This window comes from Mobula birostris, chromosome 8 (assembly GCF_030028105.1).
Source record: "Mobula birostris isolate sMobBir1 chromosome 8, sMobBir1.hap1, whole genome shotgun sequence".
Lineage (NCBI taxonomy): Eukaryota > Metazoa > Chordata > Chondrichthyes > Myliobatiformes > Myliobatidae > Mobula > Mobula birostris.
In genome coordinates, this window is record NC_092377.1 from 67,507,443 (window position 1) to 67,520,621 (window position 13,179).

The window sequence follows — 13,179 nt, forward strand, 5'->3', positions numbered from 1 at the left end:
ACACAGTAACTCTGTTTCTGTTTATAAATTTGAACGATCCCATCTGAAAACCTGCATGTGCACAGACAGTATCTAATACATATTCATAAAGTAGTCTGCCTTCCCAACATTCGCATATACTAGTGTTTGGTTTGGAACAAAACGGAACCTGGGGCCAGTGTAACAAGACACCATGCATGTCCATCAGTGTGGTCGCGTGAAACACTCAGAATAAGGAAAAATCGCTTGTGGGCCAGTTAAGCGTAGTATCCCAATATTTGCTCGCAGGCCATAAGTTGCCTACCCCTGAGCTATAACTTGCTCATATTCCCTGTAGACATTCCTCTCTATGACAACATATGACCTGTCACAGATCCAACCTGACACTTTTTCAGTGGACCAATTCCTCAGGGTCACAGCCAAGTTTGAAAAAGAGAGCTGAAAATCCGAGGGAATTTGCGGCTTCAGCATTTCTATGAACAGCAAAGTGCTAACCTTGGCAATTCAGCATTTGAATGAATGGCAAAGTGCTAACCTTGTCAGTTCAGGAAAACTGCACATCACATTGGATAATCCAAGAATTCCCTAGCCAATGTTAGAATGAAAGGTTTTGCAGACAGATTCCAATGGCTCAAGAAGGTGGCTTCCATCAACTTTTCAAAAGTAATTACTGGCAAAACAAATACTGACCGACTGTAGGTCACATCCTGCAAACAAATAAAATTAGGGATTTAATAGGGAAATTAAATCTTGTTTCAGTGGCTATTCTCATATCACACAAAATACATTGTAAGCTTTGTTTCTGATTTCATGACTTTTAAGTGTATGTTCAATTGCAGCTTTACAACTGAGACCAAGATGATTAACTTGAACCTGACAGGACTGACCAATTCTCCATTGCTTTAACACCAGCCAAGGTATTCTGCATGATTCCTGAGCAGAATATCCAAAAAGATAACTTCTTGGGATCAAATGCAACCAACCTCTTAAAATTGATTCTGTTAGTGCCATAAGCTGGGTTTAATTTCTAGGATCTTAGACATCAACTTCATGGGATACAACAGAAAGTTGAATTAGCATTAAAGATGATTCCCAACGTTTTGGATTAAATGAAAGACAAGCTTGACACACAAAGTGTGATGCAAAATGAAGTTTAAATTGCAAGAAATCCATTCAACCATCACAGTCAAAAGGACAATATATATTTCTAAAAGAATACATGGGCTGCTTATTAAACACATCATAGACTGCATCCACGTAATGAGCTGCTTTCCAAAATTCATTGTCTTGATGCAGTTTATAATTGAAGCATTTATTTTGACCTAACATCCAAACTGCTATTTTAAGCAGATTTGCTCATTTTCAAAATATGTTTTTGTTTCAAGTGCAAAATCTAACAACATATTTGGCACATACCCTGGCCAAATGAATGCTTTTCTTCATTAATGCCTGAGATGCACAAATTGGAAAAGCAAAAAAGCCTGTGTGTAGATTTTCTGAATCCTATTTATAAATGTTTTCTAATTGGATTTTTAGCTATAAAATATACATATTTTAGAAGACTTCTCATTATTAAAGGTGTTTACTTTGCATATTAAATCTTCATAGAATGAAAGACATACAAGAGGCACATCAGGATTCAAGAAGCTAAATTCCCTGATCTAATGGTTCCCAAGTGGGAAGTTATGCTGGAAAAGCTTGTAAATGGTTGAATTCATTCTTCAGTGTTGACTACACTCTAACTGAATAAGGCTGCTTGTTGGGACAGTGAATTAAATTTTACACACAGCAATTTATTTTTGCGCCAGCGCAATGGTTTGCCATACAAGGAGCCATAGCTGATGTCATTTCACTATGTAGCTCCATTTTGTGCCATTTCAAAACAGCATAATTTCATTGCGCCTGCGCAAAAAACAGCCTCTTAAACTAATGTGCAACTATGAAAATATGCACCAGGAATAAAATATGCAAAGCTCCCTTTACACTGGTGCCACAGCTTGCCATTCAAGTCCTGTCTATCCAGCGCATTTATTTCAGACAAGAATGGTAATTTGTTCTACAGATGTTAAAAACTTTTTAGTGAACGGCTAGTTTACTGTAAGGTGCAAACGAAAATGAGCATTGAGCAGATTGGTACAGTGATGTAGAAATTAATTTTCATTTCTGACTTTGTTCTCAAATTACTAAAGAAACGAAGTGATGAAATGTCAAATTCAAGTGCTTCTGTAATAAGCTCATGACTTATGTGGATATGGACCTTGCCTGCTGTGTGCATGCTTAATTTAGTTGTATTTTATGACAGTCTACCATAGACCTTCAATAAAATGCACTGCCTATCATACATGGAAAAACTGCATGAAAAAATCATGCAGGAAACAAAGCAATGCAAGATTTACCTTTGGGATTTGGCAATTCTAATTTGCTAACTTTCACACTAAAAACGTTATTAAAAGCATAGGTCACATAACAATGCTGAGTAATTGTATAAAGCGATGACAAAATCTGTTATAATTTTAAAGCACAGCAGTCTGTGACAATGAATAAAATCAAAAGACCAACAATTGTGACTGTCAAAAAATGAAATTCTATAAAGCACCATTTTTCTTTAATAGCTCAATAAGATTCTGTAATGCACTGACAGATTTATATAGAATAACGTATTAAACACTATTTGTCTTATAAGTGCAGTTCAATTAGGCTGCTCAAATGCCCAGCTGGAACATTGTTTTGTTTCACAATGACTAGATTTAGATTTGTTGATATGATCAGCAGTTGCTTACCTACTGGTAGAGAATGGAAGCACCAAAATTGAGTGTAATAGTGTTGGACACATTTTACTTAAAAGCCTGGATGCTCTATTTATATACAGATATAAAAGAGGGATATCTTATATATTCCAGTACATTATGGAAGAAACAGTGTTTGAAATTGTGGGAAAAAATCTTGAGTATTCGATGATTGCTCCATTTTCTTTGGAAGGAGCTCTCCCAGCTCTTAGTTAATTCACCTTATGCACGAGTTGCCCACTCCTTCATAAGCAGTTTCCATGAAGTTAGCTCATTACCATCTCCCTGGGATCGGTACTCCACATTCATACCAGCCTACATAGTAATTGGATGTCCCGCCATAATTCCCGACTCCACCAATGAGGCCAAATGACACCGGCTGTTGACGATAACTCCGATAATAACCTAAAAATCCACATCAAGAATTGGTCACTGAATGAGAAGATCAGTATCAATGGAAACATAAGCGTTATTTCCTCTTTGTTCATTGAAGTCAGCTTAAGAGCTGAGATAAAACTGAAATCAGTTTGGATGGATTTAATGAATTTCCACTTTAAATGTTAAGGGAATACTTAGGAGGTCAAGCAGCATCTGTAAGGAGAGAAACAGAATGGTGCAGGTCAATGATGCTTTGTCAAGGACCATTGATGCAAAATATTCACTGTTTCTTTCTTCACATTTGCTGCCCAACCTTGTGAGATGTTCTGACAATACACAGCAAACTGTTCTGGCTGGTTACAAGAAAAAAAAGTACAAATAAACAAAAGTCAATCTGTACATTCTAATGCAAGCAAAAATGAGAAATATACTGCACTGACACTAACACACACTATGTGTAAATTTCAGAAATCATCAGAACATAAAATTCCTTAAAATGCTTCATTCAGTTTTTCAGTTGTTACCTAAATCAGTGCCAACCAAGGATATTTCAATTAATAGATATCAACAATGGGCTTAAACAGTCTTGTTAAAAATACTTTTGTAAAGTGGGTATGCTACTTCTGTTCCAGTTCACTTCATGTTGTATCTGGATATTGATACTGATTCTCCCTCATTTGAACAGAGCCCTGGGTATTTATACTCCAAGGCTGACCTTGGTTGATTAACAGACAGATCCTCTGCTTCATTTGAAACCAGTGCATTATCATAGGATACACGTTTCCCAGACCACATCCTAAATACGTACAATTTCTCCTCAGCTTTGGAATTTGCAAAGTAGAATTTGACTGATTACCTGGGATGATAGGCAAAGATGCAGGATATTCATGTGTCCCTGTTCTTCCCTCCAGGAAAGAATCAACAAACTGGCAGTGGTCCTCCCCTTTTCCCCAAGCATCACCAATGCTGTAAAACGTATCTGAGAAAGAATTGCAAATAATTCTGACAGTTAATTTGGCATTACAAAGTTTCCGCCCAATATTAGAGCACAGTGAAGCAATTATCAATGCTTTGTTAGTTTGGCACTGTCAAACCATGTGAACAAAATAGTCAAAATGCAGTCCTCTTAACTCTCAGAGCTGCTTGACATTTTATTTTAATCATTAGTTGATAGATGGAATAATAAGTAGAAAACTCCCATATTATGGCGAACTGTTCTTGCTCTCAGACATCAGCACAAGTCAATGGAGTGTGGTGTTTCATTCAATTGCCTGTAAAGCAGCAAAACACCTTTAAATATTGGCTAACATATCAATTTTTTCTAACAGTACCTTTACAAGCTTCAAGCAGGAGATTATTTTTTATCCAACCAGTCCAACTATTCTTTGAATTAATTTGGTATATTTTTCATAAAATGAAATACTGTTTGCCGACATGAACTATCCAGTTCTTTTCTGATATGCATAAAGATTTCTTGTTCCGTTGTGTGTGCTAGCAATATATTTGATCTTTGAGTGAAATGAGACTGCTATATTTCCTTTTTCTTAAAATGATGCCATTCTTGCAATTATAGAATCTTGGACATTTATAGAACAAAAATAATCTATTCAACATATCAAGGCTATGCTAGCATTTCATCCTAGTTCAGTAATACTGTAGCCTAGAACAGTCTTTCTTTCTGGAATGCAAAACTTCACTGAAGTACAGGACTGGAAATGGGGCATGAATGCTGTTCAAAGTACAACTCTTCAAAACCTGAATCTTGATTTGGCAGTAGTCAGCAACATTATTAGTAACTTTTATGACTTCTTACCTCTACAGTTATTAAGTTTTCTTCCCTTTTACATATGATTTGCTATAAGTTCCTGTCTTTCCATGTATTCAATTCCCAGCTCAATTCTACTATTAAAAGATTATGAAGCAAAATTTGTAGTTACCTTAACCACACCACAATGTAAGCACAAAAGACTAAATCCAAGAATGCTAACTTAATTTCAATAATGCTCCACATGTCCAAAGTAAGATCAAAAATCAAAGTTCAATGTATTATTAAAGTACATACATGTCACCATTTACAACCCTGAAATTCATTTGCTTGCAGCCATACACAGTAAAAACACAATAGAAACATATTAGAATCAATGAAAGACCACACCCAAACAGGATAAATGAACAACTAATGTGCAAAAGATAACAAACTGTGCAAATACAAAAGAAAGAAATATATAAACGTTTGTAAATAAATAGCAATAAATATCAAGAACACAAGATGAAAGTCCTTGAAAGTGAATCCACAGGTTGTTGGAACAGTTCACTGAAGGAGCCTGGAGGTGTGGTTCCTGGGGCTCCTGTACATTCTTCCTGATGGCAGTAGTCAGAAGAGAACATGGCCTGGGTGATAGGGATCTTTGATGATGGATGCTGCTTTCTTGTGACAGTGCTCCATGTAGATGCACTCAGTGGTGGGGAGGGTTTCACTTATGATGGACTGGGCCATATCCACTACTTTTTAGAGGATTTTCCATTCAAGGCCATTGGTGTTTCCATATCAGGCCGCGATACAAACAGTCACTATACTCTCCACAACACATCTATAGAAGGTTGTCAATGGACTAATATGAAAGGCAAGCACCAGTTCTCAAAAAATCCTGGTTAACTTTCAATCACTGTTACCTCAAATAATTGTTATAATACCATGCAAGAAATTAAAATATCAAGGAAAGTCATTTGCTACAGACAGCATTGATTTAAGAATAGGGTGATTTCATGGGAAAGATTTCATTAAATGAAATTTCAAAGGGAAAAGGGTTGGCAAAATACATCGTGAGAATTTGGCTACACTATAACCTTCAGCAACAGCTTTGTGTGCTATTTGCTATAGTATAAGACAGTTCTGTAAATCAAAATTTGGAGAGCCAACAATGTTCTAGTGAAAATACAAGTACCAGTAAATCAAGACCATTAATTAAGCACATGTCTTGATAGTCACAGGAGACATTTTTATGCATGCATTCATCTACATGGACAAAAGGATGACAAAATGTCTGCATTCATCTATTCTTCAAGTGACCTCACTGCAATGTTATCCTATATTGTCCTGGCTGCATCCTCCAAAATCACCTCTGAAAACTCTCCAGTAATATCATAAGCATGCTTTAATATTGACGTATGGGAGTCTAGAATTAGAGGGCATAATGAGAGGGAAAAAATTTGAAGGAAATCTGAAGGTTAAGTTTTTCCACAAAGAGAATGGTGAATATTTGGAATGAGCTCCCAAGATAATGGCAGAGGCAGGTACAATTATAACATTTAAAAGGCAATTTGACAGGTACCTAGATAGGAAAGAGAGGTTAATGTGGGCAAAGAACATTTGTGTAGAGAAGCATTATGGCAGGCATGGATGAGGTGGGGTAAAAGGGCCCATTTCTACAATTCTATAAATAGGCTCCAACATATCAATGCAAACTCAAGGACCACTCTTAACACTGGCCCAACCCTTGCCTCTGGCCCTGATACCCTGGCCTTTTCAATCTAGCCCAGTGCTTAAATCAGCTTAACCTTGGCTCATTCCTCACACTTAGACCCAGGCCATGCAGCTTCAATATGGTCTCGTGCCTGAGCCCTGCCGCCTCGATTCAACCTTTCCAATCAGACCCGGCACTTAAATTGGTCGAACATCAGCTCATTTCTCACTCTCGGGCATGGGCTTCAACTCTGCCTCGCCTCATCTCAAATCATTACCAAGTCCACTGCAGCAATGGCCATACATTGGCTCATTCCTCACTCGCGGTCCCCACCACCTTGATTTCGCCCTTACAGGCCACGCTGCAACCATCCTGTACTTTCGAGACTTCAGTTCACACCGCAGAAATCCCAGGTCATGCAGGGAGGTTCAAAAGCTCAACTCCAAAGGGGAATTCACAGGCTATTGACCGGCGAGGTTTACTCGTCTCTGCACTGCACTGAGCTGAGGTCTGCAGCTAATGGGCTCTTGGATCATCTGTGACTGGCTTAGTGGCTGTGAACTCACTTTTGTGATCTTCAGTTCTGGATGTCATTTGCTTACTTTTCATTGTTTGCATGGTTTGCTCCCTTTTTGTCTCATCCTTTTTAATGGGTTCTATTGTGTTTCTTTGTTTTGAGCCTGCCTATAAGGAGATGAATCTCAAGGTTGCATATAGTATACATACAGTGCCTATAAAAAGTAATCATCCCCTTTGGAAGTTTTCATGTTTTATTGGTTTACAACATTGAATCACAGTGGATTTAATTTGGGGTTTTTTTTGACACCGATCAACAGCATGTCAAAGTGAGAACAGACCTCTACAAAGTGATCTAAATTAATCACAAATATAAAACACAAAATAAATGATTGCATAAGTATTCACCCCCTTTAATATGATACACCAAATCAACACTGGTGCAGCCAATTAGTTTCAGAAGTCACATAATTGGTTACATGGGAATCATCTGTGTGCAGTCAAGGTGTTTCAATGAATTATACTAAAAAAAAATTATCTGGAAGTAAACACGAGGAATTCTGCAGATGCTGGAAATTCAAGCAACACACATCAAAGTTGCTGGTAGCCTTCAACCTGATGGCATGAACATTGACTTCTCTAACTTCCGCTAATGCCCCACCTCCCCCTCGTACCCCATCCGTTATTTATTTATATACACACATTCTTTTTCTCTCTCTCCTTTTTCTCCCTCTGTCCCTCTGACTATACACCTTGCCCATCCTCTGGGTTCCCCCCACCCCCTTTTCCTTCTCCCTGGGCCTCCTGTCCCATGATCCTCTCATATCCCTTTTGCCAATCACCTGTCCAGCTCTTGGCTCCATCTCTCCCCCTCCTGTCTTCTCTTATCATTTTGGATCTCCCCCTCCCCCTCCCACTTTCAAATCTCTTACTAGCTCTTCCTTCAGTTAGTCCTGACGAAGGATCTTGGCCCGAAACGTCGACTGTACCTCTTCCTAGAGATGCTGCCTGACCTGCTACTTTCACCAGCAACTTTGATGTGTGTTAGTTATCTGGAAGGTCCAACTGCTGGTGAGTCAGTATCCTGGCAAAAACTACACCATGAAGACAAAAGAACGCTCCAAACAACTCTGCCAAAAGGTTATTGAAAAGTACAAGTCAAGAGGTAGATTCAAGAAAATTTCCAAGTCACTGAATATGCCTTGGAGTACAGTTAAGTCAATCATCAGGAAATGGAAATAATATGGCACAGTGTAAATCTGCCTAGAGCAGGCCATCCTCAAAAACTGAGTGACTGTGCAAGAAGGGGACTAGTGACGGAGGCCACCAACAGACCTATGACAGCTCTGGAGAAATTACAAGCTTCAGTGGCTGAGATGGGAGAGACTGCACCTACATCAACTGTTCTCTGGGTGCATCACCAGTCGCAGCTTTATGGGAGAGTGGCAAAGAGAAAGCCACTGTTGAAAAAAACTCACATGAAATCTCAGTTAGAGTTTGCCAGAAGGCATTTGGGAGAATCTGAAGTCAGATGGAAGAAGGTTCTGTGGTCTGATTAAACCAAAATTGAGCTTTTTGGCCATCAGACTAAACACTATGGTTGACATAAGCCAAACACCACACATCGTCAAAAAATACACCACCCTTACCATGAAGCATGGCGGTGGCTGCATCCTGCTGTGGGGATGCTTCACTCTGCAGCAGCCCTGGAAGGCTTGTGAAGGTGGAGGGTAAAATACAGGGAATTCCTGGAGAAAATCCTGATGCAGTCTGCAAGAGAACTGCAACTTGGGAGAAGACTTGTTTTGCAGCAAGACAATGACCCCAAGCATAAAGCTGAAGCTACGCAGGAATGGCTTAAAAACACAAAGTTAATGTCCTGGAGTGGCCAAGTCAGAGTCCAGAGCTCAATCCAATTAAGAATTTGTGGCTGGGGAATTGAAAAGGGCTGTTCACTCAAGATGCACATGCAGTCTGACTGAGCTTGAGCAGTTTTGTAAAGAAGAATGGGGAAAAATTGCAGTGTCCAGATGTGCAAAGCTGATAGAGACCTATCCACACAGACTCAAGGCTGTAATTGCTGCCAAAGGTGCATCTACTAAATACTGACTTGAAGGGGGTGAATACTTAAGCAGTCAATTATTTTGTATTTTACATATATCTGGCTAACATGAGAGGACACAGTTTTTAAGGTGCTTGAGAGTAGGTACAGAGGAGAAGTCAGGGGTAAGTTTTTTTAAGCAGAGAATAGTGAGTGCATGGAATGGGCTGCTGGCAGTGGTGGTGGAGGCAGATACAATAGGGTCTTTTAAGAGACTCCCAGATAGGTACATGGAGCTTAGAAAAATAAATGGGTATCTAGAGGTCATTTCTAAAGTAAGTACACTTTTGGCACAGCATTGTGGGCTGAAGGACCTGTATTGTGCTGCAGGTTTTCTATGTTTCTATGCTTGTAATTAATTTAGATCACTTTGTAGTGATCTGTTTTCACTTTAACACAAAAGTGTCTTTTTCTGTTGATCAGTGTCAAAAAAAGCCCAACTGAATCACAGTGGATTTAAAGCTTTAAAACAATAAAACATGAACATTTCCGCGGGGGGGGGGGGGTGAATACTTTTTCAGGCACTGTACTTTGATAATAAATGTACTTTGAACTTTCAAGTTGGAAAGGACTGCAATTAATCCCTGACGATGTTTACTCAGTGGGGGTTGGCCACATGGGTAGCTAGTGGGAAAAGGGATCGTTTTGCTGATGGTGTCTTGTTTAGTTTTATTGTTGTTGCTGCTTGTGTTGTTCTGCTGAACATTATGGGCATGCTTGTTGGAGCCGGAATGTGTGGCGATATTTGCAGACTCCCCCCCAGTACATCCTTGGGTGTGTTGGTTGTTAAAGTAAGCAGCGCATTTCACTGTACATTTCAATATACGTGTGATAAATACAGATAAATCTGAAGATCAAGCCACATGATACTTATTTTAAATCAATATAATGTCAGAATATGGGTAGGACCAAAGCAGATAAACATACTATTTGCAGAAAATATGTGTAAGTATTCAGATGAAAAGGTCATTGATCTAAGACAGTAACTTTGTTTATTCTGCATAGATTTTCCCTCAATCTTCTGGGTAGCCACAGCAATATCTGGATCCGAATTACTGATGATGCACAATTTACATAGAGAAACTCTGGGTAAAACTAACGAAAGAAATTAATTTGACCTTCAAATGGTATTCATCAATCAACTAAACTGTTGTGAACTCATTCTAATCATGGGCCATATTGTGTCTTTGGAGAAGGTCCAGGGAGAGTTAGAAGAAAATTCTTCATTTAAAGATTATTGGTTATTTATACAGGCCTTTTAGCTTACCTTAAAACAGTACAAAATAGGAAATATTAGAAATTTTAAAAGGGCAAAGTAGCATAATAAATCCCAGTTTTACAGAAAACCAGAGACACCAAGGTTAAACATCGGAAGAGTTAAATGCATTTTGACAACTCTTTTCCCCCATACAGTGATAACTGTTTAGAATATACTGAAGGTTCCAACTTGATGGTTACAAGTTTAGAAATCACATTATATAGGTGTGTGACATGAGAGATGACATTTGATTTTCCAGACACATTTATGTAAATTGAAAAACAGTGATTTCACTTTTTTCCCCCACTTGCTATCTGCCTCTGGTTTATTATCTCTCCTAGGAGATTAAATGAATACATGGGAGGGGATGAAGGGTGAATTGTTTGCTGAGTCTGTCATGCCTTTGCCTGTTTGTTAATTTCATATACTTGGACATATCACAAACTTCTGTCAACTGTCAACTCCAATCGTAAATTCCATTTGCAGGAAATACAGAATTACTGAGAACCTGCCAATTATTGTAACATATTGCTGAAGTCAGATATGAATCTCAGCATTCAAGAGAGTGTTAAAACCATTTTCGAAGACTCACATAACTCTTTAGCTTTGTACAAATCATTTCATTTCACATTTCCACTGCAGCTGTGAACTCTGGATTTAAGGTCTCTATCATCGGGCAGCGGATTAATATACAAACTGCAGCAAGAAAATGGGCGCGGGGCAGAGGGTGCTGGCTGGGGGAGTCATCAGAAGAATCGTGTAACATACAAATACATACAAGATACCAGCAGAAAAAGGCAAAAGGACGAAGCTTTTTCCTGATTACGTGACACTTGCTCCTACTTCATGACAAAGTACTTCAGAATTATTAATCTTTCTGCTCTGAAGGAAACTTGAACTTTTCTCCACCACTCTCTGCAACATTGCCTGCATATTTCTTGTTGCTTCATCTATTTAAGGAGATCATTTTTCTTAAGTTTATAATGCACCACCCCACATGTCATCTTTCAAAAAAAATGTGTTAGAGAATCAGTAGCATGGAAACAAACCATCTGGGAAAGCTTTTGGGTTCAATAGTGTCCTTTCCCACTTGTATCCAATTAATCACATCAACATTGTTTTTAACTCCTTTCCATCTGCAATTGCCTTATGTTCTTTTAACTGGCTTTCAGTAATTTTACCTATCTTTTCTTTTTTGGTAGCCAGTTCCACATTCTGAGCATTTTCAGAAGTGTAAGGAAACAGTGAGAACTTGGAGTACATATGCATAGATGCCTGAAAGTAGCAGGCATGTGGGCTGGAAAGAAAATGTGCATCCTCAATGAAAATCTTTATGAATCATAGAGGTTGTCAAAAACAGCAGCTATCAGCAGGAAAGTGGATAGTTTGGATATTATGCCTCAATATGAACTGCATATTTGCTTTGACAAATTCTGCACAGAACAGAGGTCCACCATTAAACACCACTTTTGGCTTTGCTTGAACCAATCAGGGATGGAAGACATTAGTTCTATGGACACACAGTTCAAATAGTCCTCAATCACTCCAGAGTCCCTCATGCCAATGTAGATGAGAATCCAAGATCACTTTGATGTGGACATGAAGACATTGTGGCCATAGGCTGTGCTTTTGCTCAATATGGGGCAAAAAATTATTCAAGCCACAGACTAGAATCTTATGAAACGTTACAATGCACAATTCTAACATTACAATGAGAACAAAAGAGATTACAGCATATTTCCAGAGCTGAAGAATTTTCAGCTCTGCAGAAAAGAATTTCCTTGAAGAAGTAGGAGACTGACAGAGCATAAGCTGAGTTGAACAAAATTCTATGACAACTTGGGTGAAAATAATGAATTTATTTCCACAGTTGGAAGTTTAATCATTTGGTGATGTAAATTTTAATTAGAGGAGGGTTTAACGGGGAGTTCAAGAAAAAAAAATCATGCGAAGTGTTGGAGAGCTGTGGCCCCCTGCAAGTTGAAAGGGTACTGGAGGTTTTGGGTAGTCATCATGGGAAAGAAAAGTTTTTATTGTGCTGCATCCCCTGAACTCAATTTTTCAGAATCTGAAGGCACATTACGCCTAACTGCCTCTTCCTTTTCCCGATGTTTCTATGACTCCTACCATCTTTTGGCTTGAGAAGAAATATGAATTTGATTTCTCTACTGCCGTGAGGAGGCCAGACTCAGGTTAGAGAAGTAAAACCTCATATTCCTCTGAGTAGCCTCCAACCTGATGGCATGAACGTTGATTTCTCAAACTTCTGCTAATTTCTACCCGCCCACACATATATTTTTTTCCCATTTTCCATTCTGGTTACCACTCTCATTCCCTTCTCTTATCCTCACTTGCTTGTCACTTCCCTCAGGTCCCCTTCATCCTTCCCTTTCTTCCATGGTCCACTGTCCACTCACATTAGATTGCTTATTCTTCAGCCTTTTATCTCTTCTACCTATGTTATCCCCTTCCTACCCAGCCATCTTCCCCTTCAACTGGTCTCACCTGCAGCTTGTACTCCCCACCTCTTATCCTGGCTTCTTCCCCTTCCTTTCCAGTCCTGATGAAGACTTTGTTTGGTGTTTGGCACAGACCTTGTAGGCCGAATGGCCAGTTCCTCTCTATACTGTTCTATGTTCTATCTCAGGTTTTCTTGAAATTACTTTGCATTCGTTCTCATACTTTTATATTATTTTT

At 38.8% G+C, this 13,179-nt stretch overlaps 1 protein-coding gene across 6 annotated transcripts in view; it reads right to left on the minus strand.

Moving 5' to 3' along the window:
* Positions 1–1,169: 1,169 nt before the first annotated feature.
* Positions 1,170–13,179, minus strand: part of fndc1 (fibronectin type III domain containing 1) — a 200,525-nt gene continuing 188,515 nt past the window's right edge. For all 6 annotated transcript variants that reach the window (XM_072265367.1, XM_072265368.1, XM_072265373.1 and 3 more), the window contains 2 exons: positions 4,000–4,122; positions 1,170–3,170 (listed from right to left, as the gene is read on the minus strand). In XM_072265367.1, coding sequence (XP_072121468.1) covers positions 3,040–3,170; positions 4,000–4,122 — 254 coding nt within the window. In that variant the 3' untranslated portion in view covers positions 1,170–3,039. The remainder of the gene's footprint in view (positions 3,171–3,999; positions 4,123–13,179) is intronic.